We start from the raw sequence: 26,871 nt of genomic DNA, 5'->3' as shown, positions 1-26,871 counted from the left end.
TTTTAGGGTCCAAAGGAGGAGGAAATCTGTCTATATGTTTACATGACATCTGTACTATCCAGTCCCATGTCTCCCATATAATATAGTGGACACTCTATAAGTGCTTACTGACCGATGGAATGCTTTTTGTTTGAGTTGTTTCTTCTTCAATATTGTGTTTTTAAAAATCTCTTTTCAAACAATTCTTCTCTTAAAAAGAACATTTCTGCAAAAAGTAGCCATACATGGAAAAAGTAAGAAAATAAGTCATACACATAGGAAACACAAGGAGATGAGAGGGGCTCTCACTGTGAAGGTATATTTCAGATATATTCATACATTCAGGGCAGGGGTCATTCCTTATACCATGCTGTATCCTCAGTGCACAGCATGAAGTATTAGTCAATGAAGGAACAAACGCTTTATGATAACAACAATACTGATGATGATGGTGATAAAGACATGGTTCAAATTGACAATTACAATGCCAAATCTGCATGTTTTTACCTTCATTCAAAAATAAAAATAAAAACAAAAACAAACAAAAAACTAGAACATATTCCCCAAAGAAAATGTTTGTCTAGAATCGCAATATAGGATGTAACTATTGTGTTATTGATATGGCTGTTTGTCTTCTTAGAAATCTAACAAGACATCTTTGTCTCAATCATACAAGGATTTAGTCCAAAAGAATTATTACTCCTAATGCCATGAGTCACAACGGGGAGGAGGCTGGGTGTTTGGAATCAAGCTTATCAACTTTGCTTGCACTTGGTTATGGACTTAGCGTGGGAGATCCCATTCTCCCACATGGTCTTTGTAGGCCTTCATTGACTTAATGGCACTGAGAATTTTTATTAATAGTAGCTCTGAATGGACAAGAGTTATAAAACTTTACAGCACAGGGGAAGTTTTCATCCATCACTGAAAACAGGTTGATTTCAGGTCTGAAAATAGACAATATATTACCTAGGTTATAGGTCATAACAAATCACTTACCTTAAATTGGTTATGAGAAACTGATAACTCCTTAGCTTCAGGTCACTAATACTGAATTTTGTGAGTGTATAAGTGGGACCTACTAATTTAAGGAAATTAAAGTACACTCTGTCAGTATATTGCACTTTTTAAAGGTTTTCAAATGAATATGGCCAAGCAGATCCATAATACTGCACTATCCCAAGGGGCATCATTCACATGTGGTTTGTGTGACTGGCACCCTTGGTATTGAGCAATGTACACACTTGTTCTCCTGTACCTATGGGATTGTGTTTTGGGCAAATAAAGTGCATTTAAATAAAATATCTTCAAGAAATACTATATCATCATGCTCCACCTGAAACTTGCTGTTTAATTGGGAATAGTTAAGGATATCCAAACTTTATTTCTAGAATGCATCCCAAAAATCCTGCATAATTTTCTCCTCAACATAACCTGTAAGCTATTCCTGGGAACCTGTGTGTTGATTATTAACAATATTACATTACTTCCTTTAGTTCATTTTCATATCCAGACTGTGAAGATAATCTTGTTAAATGTTTCCATAGCAAAGAAAAATATCTTCAGAGCAACAAATAGAAAATGTTCATTATTGTTCTTTGCTTTTAAATTGACTCTACTGAAAAATAAATAAATAAATAGATTCTACTAGAGAACTGTAAGTGAGATAAAGGCAAGAAACATCATTTTATTGATTTTTGTTTTTATAATAAAATCTTGGCATCTTTTCACTAGACATCTGAGTACTTTCTTGGGTTATTTTTTGTTCAGTTGTCATATCTTGTTTGTGTCCATAGCCAAGACATTATTTCTCAGATGTACAATTCCCAAAGCAATTGTTACCAATGACATTTACTGACTCAATTAATGTAAAGCTTGGGAAAATTTTATGAAAGCTGTATCAGAGTTTTGAAGCCAGTGAGAACTGGTTTATAAAATTGGCACTATTTAAAAGCCCAGCATAAAAATTTGGTAAAAGGCACCATATTCTGTAATTTGAAACTCAGTATTTTCTTATATTTGAAAATTCTAAAGGAAACTCAAAAACCAGTCACAACAAGTCAACATGAAGCAATTTTAAAATATGAGTGACTCTCATCACTGTAGTGAAGACTTACTCATCTTTGATTTGATCCAATCATCTCTACAGCATAACTGAATAAAGGTTGTAAAAATATGCATACCACAAGTTAGAGTGTGTGTGTGTTGTTGTGGTGATGGTGATAATCGTGGAATGAATGAATGAATAAACATCTATTTTAGTTTACAATTTTCCTCACTGAGGCATTAAGTTGCCATCAATGATATTTTGATGTGGTAATCTGGGGAATTCTTGCAGCTATTGCTTTTCGATCAGCTGTTCGTATCATTTGGGGTACAAAGTCCGATTTGATGGTTTCTTAGTAGTCATTGGAAGTGTAATTCTTTAGGAACGCAGAAGACAGGCGTTCCTATTCATGTTCCTGATATATTTTTGAATTGGTTTGAAGCATTTCTGGTCCCAGGCCCATCATTTCGAGGAGTATGAACAAGGTCAATTTGGGCAGCATTCTGCCTGAAGTAAGAACTGAGTATACGACCTTATATGTAACAGAACATCTGGCCAATGCAATGTCATGGGAGTCATGAGGGCCATAGGTATGATAAAGTGAAACTGCTCCTGAGCTTGGGTGACATTAAAAGTGTTTTACCACCAGTATGGCATAAGCACTGGCCAATCAAAATGTAAATGCTGGGGAAGAATCGTGAGGAACTCCTGCTGTACCAGCCAGCACCCTATTCTTGCTGGATCATGGGAGGAGGCACTAGGGTAGAAGAGGAAGTGGGGTTGCAGTGATGGACTAGGGGTTAGTGACTACTTACCGAATGATACAGAGACATTTTAATATTTTAACAAGCTGCATGGCTCTTCCAGTATATGGAAGCTGAATATCAGTCCTATCCTTGACTCAAGCTTCTCTAGGGCATTTGTTCTCAAAGGGTGACCTGACGACACTTCAAAGTTAAGATCCTTTTAGGAGATCCTTAAGCTCTTCCCTTTTCAAAGAATGTGAAGTTAAATATCTTCATATGCTTCAAACAGTGTATAGCAACAGACTGAATCCTGAGGCAGATGAGCAAATCTTGTCATCCTTTACTGAGCCAGACATTAAAGTGATTTGCAAAAATGTAAAATAGTGCCACTCTTCGTTAAAACATTGCCTTTGCTTTGAAAAATACATTTTTTTCATAAAAATATACGAGTTTTGTTAGCATGTGAGGGTTTCTATTTGTCATATTTTAACTGAACTAATAAGTAATTTTTAAGAGTATAAATGGACCCAGAGACCAAAGTTTGAGACTGCTACTTTAAGAAATAAAACAACAAGAACTATAGAGCACCAGAGTAGAGGAGCCCAACAGCCCCAATCCCTTGATCTGACTTGGCTTAACCCTTGACAACTCAGAGTTCCACTTGTCTCTTGAAAGATTAGTTAATAACTTTAAAATATTTCTTTTTCACTTATGCAAAAACATGGTCACTAGCATATATTTATACTTAAAATCTTGCTAATTTAAACTAATTTATGGGTATAAAGTTTTCAGTGTTAGATTTTTTCATAAAGAAATACATTTCACCAAACTATACTACAAGATCTTATCAAAATGCAGCGTAGAAGAAAACAGCTTTAAATAATACATTAAAATTTTAATTAGTCTATCCATTGTCATGTTTATGGTACTTCTCAAATGCTTATAATCCACTGGTTTTGTATCTTACGCATTTCATCAGAAATCCTTTTCACATTATCATTTTTTACTTGACTTTCAAGAGAGAAGAAAAGTAAACATTAGTCTCAGTCTTTGCTATTACCTCAAATTCTGGAGCAGCAGAATCTAAGTTACTATTTTCATTTTACCTAAGACAACAAGAGTTAAAGGGTGTTCCATTGTTTTATATCCTAAAACAAACAAACAAGCAAAAATAAACACCCCACATGATCTCCTTATAAAGTTGGGATGCCAACTTTAGTGTAAAGGTAAATGAAAAACAAAAACACCCATCAGAAATGAATTCTAAGGAATGTTAATGTTTCAGTCTTGACATTGAATGAAGGAAGAAGACAAAGAAAAATATCCCCTGAGAATCTGACCCACAATCCTTGCTTTGGTTACTGATTTTACTCAAGCAACCAGTGTGATCAGACCGCAAGCAGACAATGTAGGTAGTGTCCCCAACGTAATAACAGGAGAAAATGCAAATTGTCTTGTAAGATGCCATTGATTATAAGAGAAGAACCAATTTCAGAAGGGTTGAAGTAGGGAAAAAGAACGATAACAAAAACTTGTGTCTTAGAACCAATGAAATACAGTGATTAAAATTTACTGATATATAAATATTAATTAAATGTTTCTTATATAGGACTAATTTGTATTATGTCATATTTTATCAACCATGCTAATAAACTTTAAGTTACTCTGACAAGTACAGTGCAAGGGGAAATAGAGGCAAAAAATATGGCATGGTGGGCACACAAAATTATTCAACATTTTAGGTGTGTCTATTTCTCATCCCAAAGCCAAGATATGTGATAGGCATATTTCTAGTGCATAACATTTCTTTCCTGATATCTTCCCTCTCAATGTGTCAATACATTTGGAATATATTTTCATTGGTCATAGATAAATTTATTGTGGTCCCTTAATTTTCATAGCTAAACAGAAAATCTATAGCTCTTAAGTATCAACTTTTGAAAACAAAGATTGGGAATATATTTTTAAGACCTACATCTAAATTATAAGGTGTTCTGTGTCCTAAAATTGATTCCACAATGTTTTCACACCACAGTACACATGGTATTTATCATGCTCAAAACCAAAAGCCCCAGATTCTCTTCACAGTAGTACGCTGGCAGCTCTAACTCTACATTTCTTCTATGTTTATTGATTTGTTTTGCAGGAAATTCAGACTCAGGTGAAGTACCTTGGTATAATTGCCATCTATTGTGTTAAGTGACATTACAGGTTCTTCAGGAGACAGAAACCGAAGTTTCAATCATTACTGCTAAGTTACCTAACTGAGTCTTAGGATATTTTGGTTATGGGTTATGATCCATAGATATCTTTAATCAGCAGGCATTTTACCCAACCAAATTTTAAATGGTTAGATGAGTCTCTCTAGATGTTTGGTATGGATGATGGGTGGTAATGAATGCAATCAGCTTCATCTGTCTTCTTGGGGTATAGGGCTACCTGCTGCTGTGCTAAACTCCACACTAAAGACACTGAATTACACCCCCCACCACCTTCTTTTAAGAACAAAATATGAACTGACTTTCTAAAGCTGAGAATATTGATACTCTTGCCTTTGTTAGCTTCCAATGGTCAGTGATGGTTCTGTTTTCTATGTCTTGATGTAATGAGTTATAGATCATGCAGTACTTAAACATAACCATGCACTTCAGGAGGGGTTTTGAAACCTGCATGGAAACACTCAAAACAGACAAAGGTCTTAGAAACTGAAAAACGGCTAAAGGTTTTGCTGAGAAAAATTCCAGCCTCCTTTCTTTCTTACAACCGTTTTCTCAGTGTTAAAAGTGTAAAATGCTGCATCAAATATAATGCCTCTTAAATGATAAATGGATGAAGTGGTGCTTTAAACAGAAATACTAAATAAAGCTCTTCTGCTGAAATTAAGGTCTTGGTGCAAAATGCCCTTTATTCAAGTCATTCAAACAACTCCATTCTGTTTCACAAAGAGTGAAAAGATGTCATAAAAGCCTGGACACCTTTTCCTTGTCTTCTTACAAAAACATTAACCAAAGGGAATCCATTTCCAAGTGGCACTGGATCCACAAGCTTGCTTTTCTACCAATTCATATTAGGAGAGTAAATGGAGGGTCAACTGTTAAACTCTTTTCCTTCTCTTTCTTGTGAAAAGTAAAACCCTGTATGTTTCAATTTTTCTTCCTCCTTCTTGACAAACAGAAAATGTCATATTTTATACTGATATATACGCAAATAAAACACATACCAACACATTTATGAACATATGGGCATATATATAAATATACATACATGCATGTATAGGTAGATCGTCTCAGTGGTAGGATGAAATGAATCTCAATTTTTTGCTTGCTTTTTTCAAAACACAAACATTCAACTCTCTTGATTTCACTGAAAATATTTTCTTAAGTATTCATACCGTCATTTTATAACTATTATACAATTACAGCTCAATTCTTTGTGGATAAGTCTTTCAGTGAGTTCCTTTCAGGTTCAGGTTTTGTTCAAGACAGAAGATTTACTGTAGCGCAGAACTGAAATTAATTTTGAAGTCCTAGAGTCCTCTGCAAGTAATTTCGTCCTGAACACATTAGTATAGGTCTGCTCATTTATCCCTTTGAAGCCATTTGGTTTTGCACCAGACCTAATTTCATCATGGCCCCAAATGTCTTCCTTTCCACCCTTCTGCTGCCAAATGTCTGAGAAAAAGTTGTTGGTCTGGACTCACCTCTCCTTCCCTGGGCCAAGGCCTCCCATTCTGGGTGTATTTGCTTTGATTCTGTCTCTTCTTTTGTCCTCCATCAGCGAATTTGCACAGTAAAGGCTCACTGGGGGCTGGGAAGATAAGAAACCAATTTTACATCAGCAAATCCCCCTTAGAAATAAGTGATTATTTGAGTCACAGTAGTGCTTTGTAATGCAGATCTTTTGAAGTAACATCTTGCTTCTGGAGAGACATTTGGCCTCCTTTTAGTCTCAACTCTGTTGGCCACTGTTCTAACTAGCTGGGTTTCAAAAAAGTACTGGCAGACCATAAAAGAATATAACAAATACTGTTGAAAAAACAATCAGTCGAAGCAGAATGTGAACGCGCCTTAGAAGTAAACAGGCAAGCATCGACCCCTCCAGTTATGTTAGAAATATATTCGTAATTGGGATTTGCGTGTGGATGAATATTTCTCTCTCAATACAACTATGTTTTCACTGTAGAAAATGTAGGATTCAATTTTGGAAAGAGATACTTAGCAGCTTCTTTCTAAAAAAGAAGATATTTTGGTAATTGCAATCAAATTAGCTTTGTTTTTATATTTATCCTCTGTAATTTCAAAAAGAGTGGAAGTTGATCCTTCACCCAATCCTTTTCACTCCAACTTCTTAGTAAAATCTAGTCAGAATACCAGGGAGAACAATTATTAGAATATTAAGAGAACCCACATGAGGAAATGTAGCCAAAAGATACGGCTATAACTCGTGAATCACTGACTGACTGTGGTGGTCCCGTGCGACTCAAATAAACTTATTTTCTAAGGAAAGTGACCAAAACTAAAGCATGTCAGAACCTCTCTTCCAACAATGACATTGCAAAAATGACTGTCTTTTAAAACCCAACAGGGCAAAATTCTTTGAGAATTGATGGTCCCCTCCACATTCCTCCACTTGTCTGGAAAATAGCTGCTTATTATTACCACAAATATATTTTAAATGAATGAATATGGCCTGACAAACTTAGTCAATACATTAATATGGTTGAGGGGAATTAATCTGTTAGTTTCTTGGCTTGAATAAACCAAATGTTAATATTTCAATTTATAGTTTAAAAACCAAAATGAACCCTCTCCTCCTCCCACTCCATGGGACAATGTGTTCTGATCTAGATTAACTGTACGAATGGCTCTAATTCTTCACCCCTCCTGGAATCCTTGCCCTTTGCCGTGTAATTTTGTGGAGCCCTTTCACTCTCACTCTTGGTCTGACCCCATGTGAATTGCTTTGGCCGATGGGCTGTGAGCAAATAAGACAGAAGGAGAAGTTTAAAATGGGTTTAAACATTGGGGCTTGCTTTTTTTGCTTCTTTGCATGGCTCTGTAAACATGCCCATGCTAGTTTGCTGGAGGATGAGATGAAAATAAAGACTGGACATCCCTAACACACCAGCCAAGGCCATACCAGACCATCCAAGGCCAGCCAGCACCCAGGCAGGAGATTGAGCACCTCCAAGATCAGCAGGGGTGCAGAGCTAACTTGCAGGTGACCATAGAAAAAATGTATAAGCCCGGGTGATATCAATCAAGGCCACTGCACAAATGTATGAGCTAAAGAAATCTTTACTGTTTCATGCTACGAAGATTTTGTAGTTAATATGCGGCATTATTGTCTTAATAGATAACAGAATCTCCCCCAACATCCCTTCTTCCTCATTTCCACCGCCAGCTAGATTGCTTGCATTTACCCACCTGGATAAAGCTAAAAAATATTATGAAATTCATGAGACTTGTAATTGTTTCCAAAATCCATAGTAGAAAAAGAATAAAGGCAAACAAGTATCTATTAATAAATATTTGAAAATCATTTGAGTCTAAGGGGCAGGAATATTTTGCCCAATCCTTTTACCTTATTCTTTATTAGCAGCAGATCTCTCAGTACTGGAGGAAATGACTCAAAAAGACAGGGGTCACCACTGACCAAGAGAAATGAAAAATAAAGTGCCATCCCTGCCCTCTACAGAGCACACTGCTCTGTACATAGACAGCACTCAATAAATATCATTGCCTCACTGAACACAAGTGCTTTTCAGCTGTCTGCTCTGATTAGCCTCTGATTTCGTTGACTTTGGTGAAGCCGCAAAAATCGCACAAGGGAAACACTGCATCATGGAATGTGTGTAGATAGTTGTTGCCTTTACAGTAGAAGTAGTATAAATTATTATTCCAGATGAAAAACCTAAATGCGATCACTGGATCCCAACGTTCTATGAGTTGGTAAATTTCCTGTGAGATTTCAAAACTACATATTTATATAATATGTAAAATCATTCCTCTCTATAGTTTCTCTCACTATTTTAAAGATTCAAGGTACATCAGTCCATTAAAATGAGATGGTCATGCTAACGTGAGTTCCTCATTGTCAGTAGTACACATTTCTCACAAAAAGCAAACAAATCTAGAAGCACCTTTCATATCCTGCTGTAAATAAATTGGTTCCCATTTCTTGTGAGGAGAGGTGTCAGCCTTGTGTACCCTTGTTAGGTAAAAAATTTTTCTAGCAACTAAATTCACATACGCACACAACACACACACAAACTTTTTTTGTTTTGTTTTTTACAGCTTTATTTAGTTGACTGATATACAATTAATTGCACATATGTATAGTACACAATTTGTAAGTTTTGACATATATACATACACACCCATACAAGGGTACTTCAAAATGTTTGTGTAAAAATTGAACTAAAAGATAATATGCATCTTTCCAGTAACTTTTTGAAGACCTCTCATATATAGATGAGTATATACCCATGTGATCACCATCGCTGTCAAGACAATAAACATATCAATCACTCCTAAATGTCAGAAGCTTCTTTCTACTCAAATATTACAATCTTAAGGCCTCTGTTCTTCAGCCTATGTCAAATTTTTATTTAAAATGAGACCAACTTGCTTATTTTGTTCCTAAAGTTTTTCCTGATAATTTCTAGAATTTTATTCTGCCCTGTGGGCGTAGCAATGCCTTGACTGGTGGCTATAGAAAATCCTGGGTTCCTTTTCCGAGTTGTAAATGATAATCCCTGTTCAAATTATTTAAATTCTACCTTTATACTTGGGTACTGTGGATTGACTGAATTGTATCCCCCAAAGTCCATGTATTGAAGCTTAATCCCAATTGTAACTGTTGAGGGTAGGAAATCCTATTATGGTAATTGAAAGGTGGGCCTTGAAGAGGTGATTAGATTCTGAGGAACATACCCTAATTAATGCATTAATAATGGTGGTCGTGGGCATGGTTCTGAGAGCTTTAAAAGCAGAGCATGTGAGAGTCTCTCTCTACTTTCTCTACTCTCTCTCTCTCTCTTTCTACTCTGCCATTTCTGCCATATGAGCATATGAGATCCCTGGTCAGTGTTCCTGCCACCAAGGTCTTCACCAGATGTGTCCCCTGGACTTTGCACTGCCCAGTCTCTGAAACTGTAAGCAATAAATTTCCTTTTCTTTATAAATCACCCAGTGTCAGGTATTTTGTTATAAGCCACAGAAATGGACTAATACACCAGGTAATGGCTTTCATGAGTCATGCTTTCTACTCTCTGAAGCAGGATTCTTTTTATTGTCCATTAATACTGATTCTTTTAAGGTACATAGGATAGTCTCTGGTTCTAATAGTCTAGAATATAATAATGACTTGTCTTTAGGTAATTCATGTTTCTTGCTGTTTTAACACATACTTTGGGTGTATTTAATTGTTAGGTTTACCAGTCTGCTTCCTGGGTTTTACTAGCTACAAGATAGCAGTCACTTTTTTTTCTCTTTTAACATTTCTGTGACCCATTTTTCTCATGTATAAGATGGAGATGATAATGTTAAATACCATATAGAGTTGTAAAGATTACAAAAATTAATGCACGTAAAGGGCTTAAAAGAGTATTTGGTGCATAAATAAATACTGAATCCATGTTAGCTGCAATAATCATTATAGTTTAGCATCTCTGATAACCACTTCTCTGTTATCAGCTGTGAAACCTGATTACTTCTCAGCTTCAGAGAGTTCAGAGTGCTTAATCAACTGGGCTTCATTTTCATCGGCTCTGTTTCATTTTAATTCCACGGAGCGTTCAGCAACAGAATTTGCAACTGTACTCCAAGAATGAGAAGAAGATGCATTCATGGAGAGGATCTGTGTTTTTCCAAAATGGTTCTTGTTTGACTATGGCTTGCCATGGGACCATGTGGCCACTACAGCACAAGGTCTCTCTTCTGAGTCATCACCAGAATTTTGGCTCCCGTTAACTCCTGAAAGTGATGCAGGTCATGTTACCTTAATGTGTTAACCTGCAATTGTCTACAATGAATGCTCTCTGTTCCTTTTTTTTTTTTTTTTTTTAAATTTGCATTATTGTTACCATTATTGCTATTTTGTCACTCAATTGCAAGAGTTCTGTTGGCAGTTTAAATCTATCAAAATTATATTTTACTATTAGGAAAAGTATCAGGCCATCTACATAGCAATAGATTTCACTAGGGTTTCCCTTTTTCAGATCCCATATTAAAAATGTTAAATAATAACTGTTCTAGAGTTAAGTTCCAGGAAATCTTTCTTTTTTAAAAGAGGTATTCTATACCTTGTGTTTGCTCTACCTAAAACAGTTACATGTCTATAATTACATGTCTAAAAGAGCAAGGTTTTCCCAATTTTTTTATTAAAATATATGTATCAAGTATATGTACATATACTATGTACATTTATTTAGACAAGGGAATTGTTGTATATATATATACAAATAGATAAATACACACAAACACATACACATATGTACACACATACATACTTAAAAACCTTTTTTGTAGAATCTTGGAAGCTATAGAATCAGGGGAGTAGTTTTGGCAGAAAAAGAAAAGGCCCTGAGTGAATTATTTACCCTATAATTTCTTCTACCCACTGGAATAAAAAACTTTAACAGAGTATCCCTGAAACAAATATTACTAAATAACAGTATTCTAGTTTGCCAAGGATCTGATATAGATAGAATATAAGATTCTGAATTTTAAATCTACCTTGAAGTTTTCCATTACTGAAAAGAGAACTTTCAAAGAATTATTTTAACACTAAGAGAAATTTAAAAAGTCCTGGGGTGAAACTTTCTTAGCTTTAACTGAGATGTCTTTGTGAACTGCCTTCGTGAATTTTACAATTTCCTGAAGGTCTCAAATCTTAGCCTCCTTGACATTTGCGAATCTTCATAAGCAGTTAGGCTATGAATATTAATAATAACCTATTTATATTTATTAACATTGCTAAGTTGAAACATCTGATGTTACTCTATTAATCTGAAGATGATTATAACAGAAAGACACACAGGGCCATAATGTTTTACTATATGCATTAAAAAATAAAACCCCAGAAATGAATTCTCAAATGTGTCATTAAGTAAATATGGATATATATCCATAATACTATTCTTGGATTCCAGGAGTCCAATTTTGATTGTCAGTTTCCCAAAGGGGAATATTTCATTGAGAATGTCAGGGAAAACATTAGTAAAATAGGTGAATTAAGATTTATACAATTTCCTAGTCCTTAGATGAGTCCTAAATACCGGCAAGATAAAATTCAAATTCCTTGATTAGAGAATAAAGATTTGTCTCCTTAATTTTATCTTTATCAGCATCCCCCATCTTCTGAATGGTTTACAGTCCCTTCATCTCTAAATGTGGTTCCTCTTGCCAGGAATTTCCTTTCCCTGCAACCTCCCTCACACACCTTTCATCTGGCAAACTATGAGAAAGCCTTCTCAGACTCTATCCCAGCTCACCTCAGAGTGAAATTATTTATTTGGCAGAGTTTCTTAGGTTGAAAGTTGTTTGTGTTTGTTCTAAATAAGTCCTTTGAAAGTAGCAATTAATTTCCAGGCTTGAGGGTAGAAAGTGATCATAGCAACGGTGGGGGTCAAGTGTGTGTCTGCGTGTGTGCAATGTGTATGTGTGGGTGTGCATACTGGTAACAGCATTTTGCACTTAGGTACAGATAACTCGTGAAAGTGATGCTACTCACAGTAAGGTCAATGGATCAACAGCAGTTGTATCACCACCTGGGAACTTGTTAGAAATGCAAAATATTAGGCTTCTCCCCAAACCAACTGAATCAAAATCTGCAATTTAACCAGATCCCCAGGTGATTTGTGTGCACAGTGAAGTTTGAAAAGGATTATTTTGATTGTGACTGGCTCCTTAAAAGAAGGGGGAACACATTTTAGATGTTCAACATGAAATCCTCTGAATAACACGACGATTTCAGCAACACAAAAAAAAATTATATTGCCTACCATTTCCTTATTGCAGGATTATGGTGCCAATTAATTTTGTTTAGTCTCTTTTAACAGTAATTAAAATAGAGACCAAATGAAGAAGAGGCTTTTGTGAAAGTGAGATGCTGTTACAAGCCACAGATTGTAATGTGCTGGAAAAAACATTATGGTCTATCATGCAAATGGGGAGTATTTAAAGTATAATTATAACAATGCATGGCAATAACGTTGCATGGTAGTTATGAAGGAGTAATTACTTTTGCTTGCTTAGTGGAGTAATTCTAGTCTTCTAAACTTTGAATTAAAAATGCAACATCCAATGCATAAGCTGATATGATGATCTAATAGCTTACAGAACTTGTCGTTCAAGCAAACAAACAAAACAACAACAAAAATTCTGCTTAGCAAAATTATGGTAAAAAATTTCAATTTGATTTTCTGTTTAAAACTTTACATACGTTCAGTTTGATAACTCACTAAGAATGTTCTCTAGCATCATATAGGCAAGTAGATATTGGCGTAGATTTTATCTAATATATATCAAAAGTGGAATCCCTGCTTTCTCTTGTAGAACTTAAACAATTTTTATTTTTAGCTTTCAGTTTTATAAAAATTATTCTAGTATTTGTATTGAATTGTGATGATGGTTTTTATATGTCTCTTTATTATCATCATTTACAGGTCTGCTGGTTTAAATACCTTAGATAGATTATAAATGTTGCTTCAGAAAAAAAAAAATCAGAGCAGTATAGAAGGAGCTGCTAATGACAACAAAATCAGTGTGTTGAAGGTGACTTTATAAAACCTCAGAGTGAGGACAGAGGGATGGTGATAGAGTTTGGATGTGTTGTCTCCCCAAAACCTCATGTGGAAATCTGATCCCCAATGTGGCAGTGTTAGGAGCTGTTTGAGTCATGGGGGTGGATCCCTCATGAATGGATTCATGCTCTCCCTGGGGAAGAGTGGGCAGTCAGTGAGATCTCACTGTTAGTTCCCAAGAGAGCTGGTTGTTTAAAAGACCCTGGCACCTCCCCTCTCTCTCTTGCTTCCTCTCGCCATGTGACCTGCTTGTACCCACTGGCTGCCTGCTGCTTTCCACCATGAGTAGAAGCAGCCTGAGGCCCGTGCCAGATGCAGCTGTCCCAGAATCATAAGCCAAATAAACCTCTGTTCTTTATACATTACCCAGTCTCTGGTATTCTGTTATAGCAACATAAAATTAGACTAATGCAGATGGGATTAAAAAAAAAATTAATTTCAAGACCTGTAAGTTAAAATGTAATTTTAATCCAGGAACTACTTTTTTATTTAAACATATGTGGACTTTAATTAGTTTTCAATTAAAAAAATAAAACAAACCAAAATAACCCCCAACCCCCCAAATTATTCCTGTGTTATTCTGAGTGACTTGCGTATTAAAAAACTGATCATCCTAATGGATTTAAAAATGATACTAATTGAAGGGTGATGATAACATTCAGAAACATTTTTAACACAGTCATTCTTTTTTTTTTTTAAACTTAAGTCTATTCAGTGCCTAATATATGGTGGCACTACTGTGCACTTCGCACCTGGCAAAGTGGTCACAGTCCAGAGAGGGAGAAAGCCAAGTAAAAGAAAAACACTAATAGATCACAATGGCTGCTATAACAGAAATATACACAGGCCTTTGGAGAGCACAGAATGGGTATCAACCCCCAGCACTACAGACCCAGAATTTCCTCTAAATTAGTTACCATATTCAATACCACAGGACGTTTTGAAATTTAGTTTTCATGGCTGCCCCTCAAGCCCTACCTCATACCAACTGCCAAATCATGGAGGACTGATTAAGTATCATTTAGCCTAGTAAAAACAGGTTTTCATCAAATGTTTGTTGAATGAAAATATTAATGAATGAGACAGACAGACACAGTGATAACATTTAGTTGAAATGCTTTTAGAACATCTGGGGCCATCTAGCCCTGAAGGTGAGAACCGGCAGCCTTTCAACAAGTCGAATTCCTTGCAGTACTTGCGCCAGTTCTCCACAATCCTTATGCTTTCTGCTGTCTTATTCCTGACTAGCATCCCTCAGTTCCTTCCTTATGTAGACAGAAGTAGTTTGTATTGATTTGGAATAAAGAATAATTATGTAAAACTCCTAGAAATAAAGATATTTAATGTTAACTATATGTTAAAACCCATGCCTTTATTTTTCTTAACTTATTCCAAAATACTTGTTTCTCTTATATCTGGAAAAGTTTTGCAGACAAAGGCCTCTGATAGGTCTGCAAATTTTTTTTTTAGAAAATGTTCATTTTCTCTTCCATATATGCCCTGTACATGATACATGATAGACTTCTTATGCAAGTGTGTGTGTGTGTGTGTATTTCTAGATGTTGAGCTAGCAGACTCCAAACTTAAACCACAATTTACACGGTAAAAATTGCTTGAAGTTTACAACACAGAATTATTTTATTCTGAAGTCAGAAAACCTTTTGCATATGGCAAAGGGAGCTATATGATTATATTTCTTTTGATTACTTGGCATCCTGTTTACCATTTAATTATGTTTTATATACTATAACAAGTAAGGTGTAGCTATTTGGGTAGTTATTAACTGTAATAAAATTCCATCCTGGAAGGCATATAGACTCTGTCATATGATCATAAAATACATCTAATTCAAACTCTTTATTTTGTCAATAGGAAAATAAAAAATAAAAGTTTAATGAATTGCCCACTAATTTGTGGTAGCGGGTGGCAAAGTTACAGCCAGAACCATGTTCTCATGATTTCTAAGTCAATGCTCTCTCTCCAGCTACATACTTTACACCTTCTTTACCATCAAACGGAAAATGAGATGCATTTCAAGCAGTTCTTGTGACACACTTCATAATTTGTGGATGCAGTAAAATGATTGAATATTCATTAAAATGTGATTACATTGGTTCTTTGACCACAGGTTAGAATCTGAACTGAAAACTAAGAAACCAATGAGATCGCCTAAGATGATTTATGCCATCCCTCTAATATCAGCTTGTTTTAGCAGAATAAACAAATCACATGGGTTATATTTATAAGTGTCAGACACAAGGTTACCCCTGTCATTTAGGCCAAAATTGGCAAAGGAATATATATCAAAAAAGTGGAAATAAATAAAAAGTTAATAGCACACTTCAAAGAAAGTGTAATTTGCACGTACATTTCCAACTGTATCCCTCAGTAATGGATTAGTGCTTATATTTAGACTCATATATAATTCTCTACTATGGGAAACAGTCTTACAAGAAAGAAAATGCTCCACATTAATGATAAAAGCAGAGAACACCTGTTTGCCTCGAAACAAGAAAAAGCAAAGCACTCTTTTCTTTTTAATTTTTTTTTTCTTAATTGACCCATGATAACTGAATATATTTATGGAAAATCACATATGGCCTAAATAATGGTCTCAAAACCACATCTCTGTTTTAAGGTTTAAAACACCATCTTTTTTTTTTTTATTGATAACAATTCTCTGATAATTCCTTTTCTATGTGAAAAGATGGTGTTGACTAAGAGGAAAAACAATAGCCCATAAGGGAAATAATACGTTATTGTTTCAAAGAGAGAAAGTTAATGCTTCAAGTAGGTGGAAGACAAAGTATTCGCTGACAGTTAAACTTAGTTCCTTTTAAGGGGAAAATAACTGAAACATTCTCACTGCTGAATGAAGATGATGTTTTGACATCAAGAAAACGGAAAGTACCAGCACTTCCAGGAAGCATTAATTGACTTACCTAACTACAGATTAGGGAACCTCGTATGGTTGGAAGGCAGAACATCAAGAAAAGGTTTCTAAGGTGAATAGTCTTTAAAAATAGGAGAATTCTATTTAATGATCTTGATGGACCATATCTGATCCTGCCACATTCCTCCCCATCCTTGTTTCCACGGTATGGTGCTTGCCTCTTGTAGAGCTTTTAGCACACTGTGTATTATATTTATAGATTACTAGATACTGCATATAAGATGGCATTTTTATTAGAAAGAAGGACTAAGAAGAAAAATATAGCTATAATCCTAGATACCCCTAGATATTAAAATAAATAAATACATAAGTGGAAGAAGAACACATATAAAGTTAGTAAATTCAAATATACAAAGGTTAGAAATAAAAAGTAAAAGACCTCTTTGAGACCCCTCTCCCTTTTTTATCCTTCCTTCCTATATATTTATTTTATTATAAATATCTATCTACTAATCCATCTCTCTAGTTCTGTTTTTTTAATTCCAAAGAGGGTGATATTGCTTAGCATGTTGGTTTTGTTTGTTTGTATAATTATATATGAAGAGCTTTCCATCTTGGTACATATCATCCTTTTGAAATGCTGCTCAGTATTGTCACGTAATTATAATGTACCATAATTTATAAATGTTCATCAATAGGGGATGAGCTAAAACTCATTACATTTCCATAGTGCATCCCATGGTCCTCTCCACTATTATGAGAATTGATTAGACTGAAGTCAGGAACTGGGCCCTACACATCTTTGCCTCATGTGTCCTCAGTGGTCTTGCAAAGTGGCTGAGGGTAATTCATTTCATGATCTGTTGATCAAATTATTAAATAAATGCAAACAGATAAAATAACTTCTTAAGATCACTTCTGCAATGAAATTTTAAGGGGGTGGAGAGTTGTGGACACTTTTTTCTCTTTTAAAGTAGGATAGAGTCCCAAAATTTCCATATTTAAATATAACTAGTGAGTTTACTTGGAAAAAAAAAACAAACAAACAGAATTCCAAGTCCTAATCCCAGGTGTGTCTCTAATTTCATGTGGAACTCATGTTAACTGCTCTAGGAAAAAACAAATGAAGGGAAGAAGACAGGGAGGAATCCCGTAATGAAAAACATCAGGATTCTTTCTAGTATCCACTTACAATCCTCCACCAAGGAAGAAAACACATATGCACCCCCAAACTGAACTCAAACTCAGGTCAAGAAAACATATCTCAATTTCCCTCATGCTGTTTCTAAACATATATTTCCTGTGCTAGAGGCTGAAAGAATTCCCACAATGAAATGAACTGAGGTAGCAAAAATAAATATAATTCCAGTTTCAAAGTGAAAGTTATGAATTACACTGTAGGTCTCAGTTAACAAGTTGGAGGCATCAGCTAGGACAAGAATTTCACCTTCAGTAAGTGAAGGATTTATAGGTGCTATTACTTAGGACTGGAGTTTTTCTAATGCAAGAGGTATTAGAAAAAGTACTGAAATCGTTACAATTTGGAGAGTGCTCTCATGTAACCTGAATCACTTACTAATCAACACAGTATAAATTTAACTCAAGTTCTAGAAACCAAGTTTTTCAAAGATGTATTAAGGAACATTTGTGCTGTAAACACCTATGGATGAATCAATCTAAGTAATCATAAAAAATAAATAAATAATGTGGTGGCCCCACCTATGAAGTTTAGTGTAAAAACAATGCATACAAATGGTTCTAAAATACAATATCCATCCATTCTTGCTACAGAAACAAAGGAATAAAATAGCTTAGGGCTACTACCCCAGGGAAAGTTTGAGTAACTGTTCAGAACTTCATTTTTCTTAGGTAAGTACCAATTCTTCCACTGGGAGTGAGCCTTAAAGACATCTTGAATGGATTGTCTATAGATCTTTCTAAAATGTAAATTTTATGCACATCCCTCATATGTCCAACCACAAGAAAAGTCCAAACTCCTTAACACAAAAGGCTATTCAACATGATGACCTCTGTATATATAATCTTCATTTCCACTTACAGAACAACTCAAAAGATTGTTGAGACCTTTCACACCATTACAGAGTTGCTTACACCGCTCCTTCTGCCTGGACTGGCCTTCCTCTTTTCCCACCCCCCAGATTCCTATAGAGAGAACTTATCATTAATGAATTCTTTAATACATTCAATCAATTTATTCATTCACAGTTGCCTGAAATTCACTCAAAATTCATTTGAAACGTGATGTTATCAGGACTAGTGCTATCTGTGAAAGACCAAGCAGAGAATAAAATGAACACAGTCCTAGTTCTTAAAGAATATTTGTGTTTGAAAGAAAATCAGACACTAAATAATTTTTTTTAAATCACAAGTCAATTCCAATTTCTTCCTGTATGCTTTGACCACGTGGACTTCCAATTTGGCGTTTGTCTTACTTCACACTAAGCAGTTAGGCTCAACCTGGTATATAGTAGCATGCAGTAAACATTTGCTGTAAAACACCCCAGCTCACTCATTTGTTTATATGCTTTTCTCTACTAAGTCAAAAGCCTCTTGAGGGAGGATCTCTGCATTATTCATCTTTGTATTCCCCAAGTATAATGTAGGTCCTCGAACATAGTAGGTAACAGACACGCACAGAGAGACACATACACACACACAGTGTTAGCAAACTCACCTGTTTTTTCAGGGTAAAAGACACCCTGGGAACTGACCTATGGCTTGTCAACAGCAGAGCACTCAGCTGAATAAACCAGCTGCACTTAATTCAGTAGGGCAGCGTGTATGTCTGTCAGGTTTTTAAAAAATATTTGCATAAACAAAGTCTTTAAATTTCCTAACAATGCATTTAATGTTTAAAAAGTCCCTCAAGAGGCTTTCTTATCTAAAGTAGGTACTGAAAACCTTTTCCCTGTTTTCTAAAGATAATTGGAAATTTGGCTAGTCACATGTTCAACATATCCTAAGTAATTGCAGCTTGGCAACATGCTCATTTTTAGTTAAGAATAATCATAATCAAAAAAGTAAATATTTTGTGTTGAACATCTTGGGAATATGATGATTAGAAGAAAAACCTATAGAAGCAGTTACACTTAACCATCTAGGAACTTATACAAGCTTTCCTCTAAGGAAAAAGTGACGTTGATGTAGTTCTCACACACTGAGGATAGTTGAGGATAAAATTTATATGATTCTTTTGCTGATAATGGATTTTATTTTCACATCTCAGTTTTATCACTTATTCATTGTAAAATCTTGGGCCAGCCACTTAAAATTCTGGGAGGTTATTGATAAATTGGGTCTGCCCTCTAACCCTCAGTATTATATGACTTTACACTGAGCACTTAGCCTCAAACCTGGTATATAGTAGCATGCAGTAAATATTTGCTGAATGTATGAAAGGTTGGGGGTAATTCGAGCCATTATGTAAGATAGGCAAGGGAATAACTTTTATGAACCGTGGAAGCACACGAAACAAATGTTACATATTATTAATATGGTCGAGGCACATATAAAAAGTATTATTTTTAGGGCCATTTTCCTGGAGTCATGCCTCTCATTTTATTCTTCTTATTTTATTCCCAGGAACAGTATAGTCAATTGAAAATAGACCTAAAAGTGCAGGCATCACAGTAATGCAGTTGAGAAGCGATGAGAGTTCAAAAGTTCTATTTTAGATTATAAAACTTAAAGCTGTAAGAAGAGGTACATTCTTCTTATATACATTATGATCTGTTTTACCAAGGCTGACTTTGTGAAAGGACCTAAATATGCTACATAACTAGAGAACACTCTGCTTTGTTTCACTCTTGTAGACATAGCCCATGAGAGACGCTGTCAAACTTGTCAGGTAATATAAAGGGCAAAGTACAGCCATTCCTTAGTTTTTCCATTTTGGATGCTCTCAAAGAAAGTTAACATCTGTCCTCCTCTCTCTATGAGCTTGAAATAAAATAATCCTTTTACCAGAGTCAGTGCACTGTTCTTGTTTGAATATTGGGCATATTGTGCTGTAATCTTATTTGGCTAATACCCTGAGGCCTTCAGAGCAATAGAAAGGAGGTCTTCTAAAGGTGGCTTAAATCTAGAATGGTTCCTCACATGGAAAGTTGGCTTTGAGGAAACTGGTTTTAGATGATCAGGAAGGAGAACCCCTTGCGTTTTTTAAAAATATAATTTTGAGAACAGATGTTTCAGAATGTGCTCCTGTTTGGTGTATTTAATAATGGTAAGAAAGAAAATTGCAATTTAAGATCTGATACAAATTGTAAATTCTAAAGGACAGATGAACTTTTGAATTACATAGAACAGGTGAATTACATAGTTATCAGTTTTGAAATGAAGCTTATGTCTTTGACATTGTGCTAGATGCTTTAGTGCATTCACATTTATTCCTCAAAATAACCTGTTTTTGAGTTGAAACTAAAGATCAAAGAGTAAGTATACACTGTTAATAAGCATTAGGACCAGGATTTAATCCCAGGTCTTCGATATTCCATAGTTCATTCCTTACTGCATCCTGAATCATATTATCCACTCCTCCTTACTTATCATAATCTTGAATGATTACAGCCTTTTCTTAACAGTAGCAGAAGAACATTCATTCATCCAGCAATTATTTACTGAGCACTTACTATGTGCCAGGCATTATTCTAGATCCTGCAGAACTAGACTAACAAACATTGCTATCAAGGAGATTATATCGTAGTAAGGAGAGACAGCCAATAGACAAGTAATTATATAATTAATATTTCAATTGTGATAAGTGATAAAAAAAATAGTCAAGGTAATGCAAGGGGCAGAGAGTGACGGGGGAGGTAACTATATTTTGGATCCAGTAATCTGGAAAGATTTCAGCAAAGACCTAAATGAAAGGAGGGAGCAAGTTTTGGATATGTGGGGAAGGAACGTGTTCCAAGCAAAGGGACAGAGTGCAAACGTCCTGAGGTTAGCATGTGTTTAGCTCTTTGGAAGAATGGCAATGAAGTGCAGGACTTGAATGAGGAAGGGGGAAGGTGGTATGAGAGAAGGGCAGAGAGCTGCGAGGGGTCCGTTCATGACCTCTTTTGTGACAGGCTAAAGTGGACTTCGAGAGGCTAGCAGGGTGCCTGCTGAGGAAGGTGCAGCTCAAGGGATGAGAATCAGGTTTCAAGGTCTAGCTGTCTCTAATTAAGTGGAGATACTTCTATTGCCAAACGTAGAGATTTCAGTTTTAGTTGTTGGTAAAGATAACAAACCCAAACCCCTAAGTGTTTTCATATTTAAATGAAGGTGTTGGAGAAGGGACAATCTAAGGTCTGCCATTCTAAGAATCAATGAAAGTTATCCTTATTCATGCAGCTTCTAACTCCATAGTGATGATGGGGAGCAGTTTGGCCCAGAGGAATCCAAAAAAGTAGCAATAATGTAATTTCAAAGTACCCAGAGTTTCAGTGGAAGAGGGAATAGAAAAATAATTCCTTTGGAAGAGTGGGCGAAAGTAGAAAAAGAGATTCTTTTGTGGCTATTCATTCTTGTACTTTCAGTAAACATTAACCAAAAAAATTAGATTAAATATTTTATTTGTGAATGATTATGTAACCTAAATAAAGACGCCCTTCTTCATGGTCGAGTCTCAGCATGGAGTCAAGTGCAATGAAACAATTAACAAATATTAAAAACTTAATCTATACTAATAGCTTAACCAAACAAACAAGACATCAAGAAGATCCCTTTCTCCTGCCTTTTTCAGTTTCTCTGCATATCCCGTCTGCCTCAGGATTCATTCTCAGTCTTCACAGAATCCTGTCTTTGTACCCTCATCCCTTGTCCTCTAGGATCTAATCTAATCTCCTGCTAGTAGTTTCCCAAAAGGGAATATTGCCAGTGTGTCCCAGCTCCTTCCAGATTTGCAACTCTGCCTGCATGTTATCTTTATCAGAAGAGAAAAAAAGCAGCAGCCACGGAATATTCTTTGTAAAGCGAAGGAGAAATAAGACCGTAAATATTCAGGCATTCATAATTTTTCTCCCTAACATAATTGCTATGTTTACTGATTAACTCTCCAGTGTCTGAGCTGCTGCTTTTAAATCCTTAAATGAAATGGAATCAAGGAATTTTCTATTGCACAGGTGAGATTCATTCAGCCTTGGTATTACAATGGTCATCAAAATGGAAATGTATTGTAGAATGCTTCCTGCTTTTAAAATCTTCTCCATAAATTCAAGCTCTTCGTTGGTGTTTGGTGGTTTTATTCCTTAAATACTATCAAAACTTCTCCACTTCTTTGATAATGGTGCAGTTACATATATAAAAATCTAAAATTGAAAGAGAATTTGCAGCATTATGTGATTAACCCAAATACTATGGTTGATAAAAAAAAAAAAAAAACCCTTTAAATCGACCTGCTTTTAAGTGTGAAATACATACACTTATTCTACACATACCAATTCCTCTGTTGGAGGGGGTGCAAGTCATTCTAAATGTGTGTCCAAGTGTGTGTGCGTGCGCATGTACACATGAGTTTATGAGAAAGAGAATATTTACATCAGTATTATTGCATAAAAGACTATGAAGGTCTCTAAGAGGCTGCAAATATATTAATAAACACAAAAATACCTTTTGTGGTGTTCTAAGCAAATAAAAATGACTCCAATTGCACTCCAAGGAGTAAATTCCAGCACTCATGACGTGAAATTGAATAATGTGCTAGAACTGTAGCATTTTTTCCCTTTCTCTCCACTTAGGTTTTAGTTTGTCTCCGTATTTTTGAGCCTGACTTGTTAATGACAAAATCTCTTAAAAGTTTGCTTTAAAAAACTGCTCAGCCATTCCTGTATGCTTGCTTTTATTTATTTATTTTTTAAAATAATTTCTTTTTATGGAAATTTTCAAACACACACAGAAACAGAGAAAATAGTATAAAAAATCCCCATATTCCCACCACCTAGTTTCAATAACTATTCATAGTGTGCCTATGTTGTTTGATCTAACATTTCTCCCCTTTTTCTGGATGAGGTATTTTAAAGCCATGCACAGAATATGTGAAGATTTTAAAATAAAATCCCTTGATTTTTTTTTTTTAACCCCCTAGACTTCCTTGTTACATAAGTTCAACAGTTGCTCCAGAACCTACAGTTATCTCTGAACAAAGTCTAAGGCATATAGGCATATTATAACTCTACGCATAAGCTTCAAGTGAAGGCAAAGGCAATATCTTGTCCATATTTAATAGCATCTGGATTGCTACTAAATATGGATTACAACAGAATTAGGCAGCACCAGAACTATGCTAAGCAGCATAGTTCATATGACACAAATGTAAGAAGAAAAGTGACTGAGAGCGTATTGAGAAGGACCCTGCAAATGCACCCACACTGTCCACGGGCACTGGCTGGCTGAAGTGTGAGACCTCACCTGGGCTGTCTTTGAAAGGAAGGACTTCTGTGAGCTGTCCTTCCCTTTCTCTTTAAAGGGCCACCAGCAACTGAGAAACGATACTACAGATGGTTCCTTCATTCAGAGATGGGGGTAGGAGTGTGGGAAGGGGACATCTAGGAAAAAGGTGAACGAAGAGTTGGCTCTGCTCTGTATTGATAACAGGGATCCTGGCACTCCACAAACTACGAAGGGGAAGAAACCACATCCCACTGTGTGGAATCACAGTGTTTTATTTAAAACACAACACTAGAGCTGCCTAGATTTATCCTCTTGACTGCCTAACAGAATTACTAGTCTGACTACTTCATGAGAAAAAGAATTTTAAATGAGTTACTGATACCTCACTTGACAAGCATTATGGCACTGACCCAAGACTTAATATAGAAAATTATAGATCTTGGCCCAGGGTAATTTTAATCTCTGCCCATAATAGCAGGCCTTTAGCTTCCAAAAGTAAGGGCTTTGTCTGCTGAAATTGGAACTCTGACCCTGAGTGACAAAGTCAGAACTAGTAAACACAAAGAAAGATTCTCCAGAACTTGGAAGTTAATATCTCTGTGCAGGAATTACATACAAACAAGCATACATCAGATTATTTTGCACACAATGTGCATCTTGTACACTGTACCTTAGATCCGGGAAGGAAGGACCTCCTGCTCACTGTAAACAATTTTATTGGACATGATTGAAAACGTAAAAGGCAGTTTTAATTCATCATTCTAAAGAACTTTATCAATTTACCTCTTCAAAACAGGCTTTCCCAAGGTTGTATTATATAATAACTTCCTTGAAATGACAAATGTATTTACCCTATGTGACCTTGCTATCATGTGTGTCATGCAATATGGCCTCTTGCATCTTTGATTTCTTCCTGGGTACTATGTCAGATGGGCTTGGATATGGTAGACTACAACAAACTACTCAACTCCAAATTGTAGTCTAATATTTTATTTCATTAGGAGAAGGAAAACACACACACACACACACACACACACACACACACACACACACACACACACAGCGTAGTTCTTTTAAAAACAAAGAAGCTATACAAAACTACTATTAGTAAGCACTGCTCTTTTTACTAGCCAATCAATTCATTTTGGCCCTGGATAAATTCTCAACTGAAAATAAATTTTCTGGTTTTGGCCCTCAAGTAAAATTTATTTGCCTATATTTTTAAGCTTAGCTTTGTAAATTCTGTCAGGTGTTTCCTTAGAGGACATTTGTGAACTTCTAAATTAAGTTCTAAACTTTCTTGCAACAGAGCATCAAAAAGAAAAGATACTCATTCATCACATTAGTGAATTACATTCGTAGCAAGCAGTCATCCCCAAATGGGTACAATCCTAGACTGACATTGTGCCATTATTAGAAAGGCTGAAAGATCTGCATATGAATGACAGACAGTAAAATGTTGGAGAGGCATCTAAACATAGCAGGTGCAAAGTGTAACTCTTGATATCGCATCAACAACGCATTCTTTCCTCAGTCTTCATCTCAATACCAAATACCACCCCGTTGTTCAAGCCCTAACTGTAGGATTCCTTTCTTCACCCCACACTCCACACTCTTACCTTTTGACTCTACCTTCAAAATATATCCCAAATCTTCCACTTCTATGCATCTCCCTACCCACTCAATCCATTCAAAATGACGACCATCTTTTTCTGGAATTCTGCAATGGCCCCTATTATAAATTTTCTATGCACTAGTCAGAGTGATATTTCTAAAGCAAAAATTAGGTCATGCCCCTTTCCTGTTTGAAGACCTCCAATAGTTTTACAGCAAATTTTGGGGAGAAAGGAAAAACAAGCTTTTTTCGTAGACAGAAAGGTCCCAACATAGCCTCATTTCTAACAGCTCTGCCATTGCTCAATCTGCTTTAATTACATTTAAACTAGTTAAGGTAGCTCTTGCTTGAAGGACTTTGCACTTGGAATTCTCCCTTCCAGGAAGGCTTTCGCCCCAAATACCTTTATGTCATTCAAATTTCAGCTGAAATGTTGCTTCTTCAAGAAGATATTTCTGACTATACAAAATATAAGCCTTAACCAGTCAGTCTTAACCAAATCTTTCTGTTTTTATGTATCCACAGGAATTGTTGCAATCAGAAATCAATAGTTCATTTATATTTTCTTGTTTTTTGTCTGTTTCCATCCTTACTGCCCCAGAATTCAAATTCCATGAGAGCAAAGGCTTTGCCTATCTTGTCTACTGCTTACCCCCAGCCTCTAGAACACAGTAGAAACTTAATAAATGCCTGTTGGATGAATGACTAATAATTGTATATGTCTGTCATAAACAGAAAAATTAATATTTTACTAGTTTACACATGCTGATAGGAATCAAGGAATCTTAACATTATTACATTAAAAACACTCATGCAAGCATTTAATTGGTTTTAACCAAGTGATAGATAAAATGAATGAAAATGTGTCATCACAGCAAAACTGCCATATTTTTAGAAGGCACACTACATAGCATCACATTATTTCATTTAGTTACTATAATAATCTGAAGAGGTGGAACCTATTTTACAATGGGAGAAATGGACATTCAGAGAGTTTTAAAAGCTTGCTCTAAGTCAGAGTTAGTAACAGATCCTTAACTATAAACTTGCACTGCCTCTAAAATAATCATAATGATAATGACAAAAACAACATTTATTGAGCTAATCTAACTATGTGCCAGGCATCTTGCTGAGCCTTCCAGATGTTGTAGGAAAGACAGTGCTTGCAAATATCAGTGTTCCCAGTCTTCCCTTGTTTCCAAGCCTCCTTGCCCTATAAACTAAGAAACATGACAAGTGTGACATCTGAGCCAAGCCCCCAGGGCTGGTGTGCCCCTTCCATCTACAGTCTCCTGCCATCGTGTCCTTGGAGGCCATGTGTTCTCCAGGTGGTGCAAAGACCTTTTTCACATGGCTCTGTGTGTCTGTGCAGCAGAGCCCGAACAACTT

The 26,871-nt window shown here is 35.8% G+C and overlaps 1 protein-coding gene across 5 annotated transcripts in view; it reads right to left on the bottom strand.

Annotated features, from left to right (window-relative positions):
- Nucleotides 1-26,871, bottom strand: part of RBMS3 (RNA binding motif single stranded interacting protein 3) — a 672,503-nt gene that overhangs the window by 123,671 nt on the left and 521,961 nt on the right. For all 5 annotated transcript variants that reach the window (XM_063114184.1, XM_063114181.1, XM_063114183.1 and 2 more), the window contains exon 7: nucleotides 6,473-6,579. In XM_063114184.1, the coding sequence (XP_062970254.1) occupies nucleotides 6,473-6,579 (107 nt within the window). The remainder of the gene's footprint in view (nucleotides 1-6,472; nucleotides 6,580-26,871) is intronic.

Source organism: Cynocephalus volans, chromosome 11 (genome assembly GCF_027409185.1).
Source record: "Cynocephalus volans isolate mCynVol1 chromosome 11, mCynVol1.pri, whole genome shotgun sequence".
NCBI classification, from domain to species: domain Eukaryota; kingdom Metazoa; phylum Chordata; class Mammalia; order Dermoptera; family Cynocephalidae; genus Cynocephalus; species Cynocephalus volans.
Note: the sequence above shows the minus strand (reverse complement) of the source record. Positions and strands in the feature narration are given on the sequence as shown.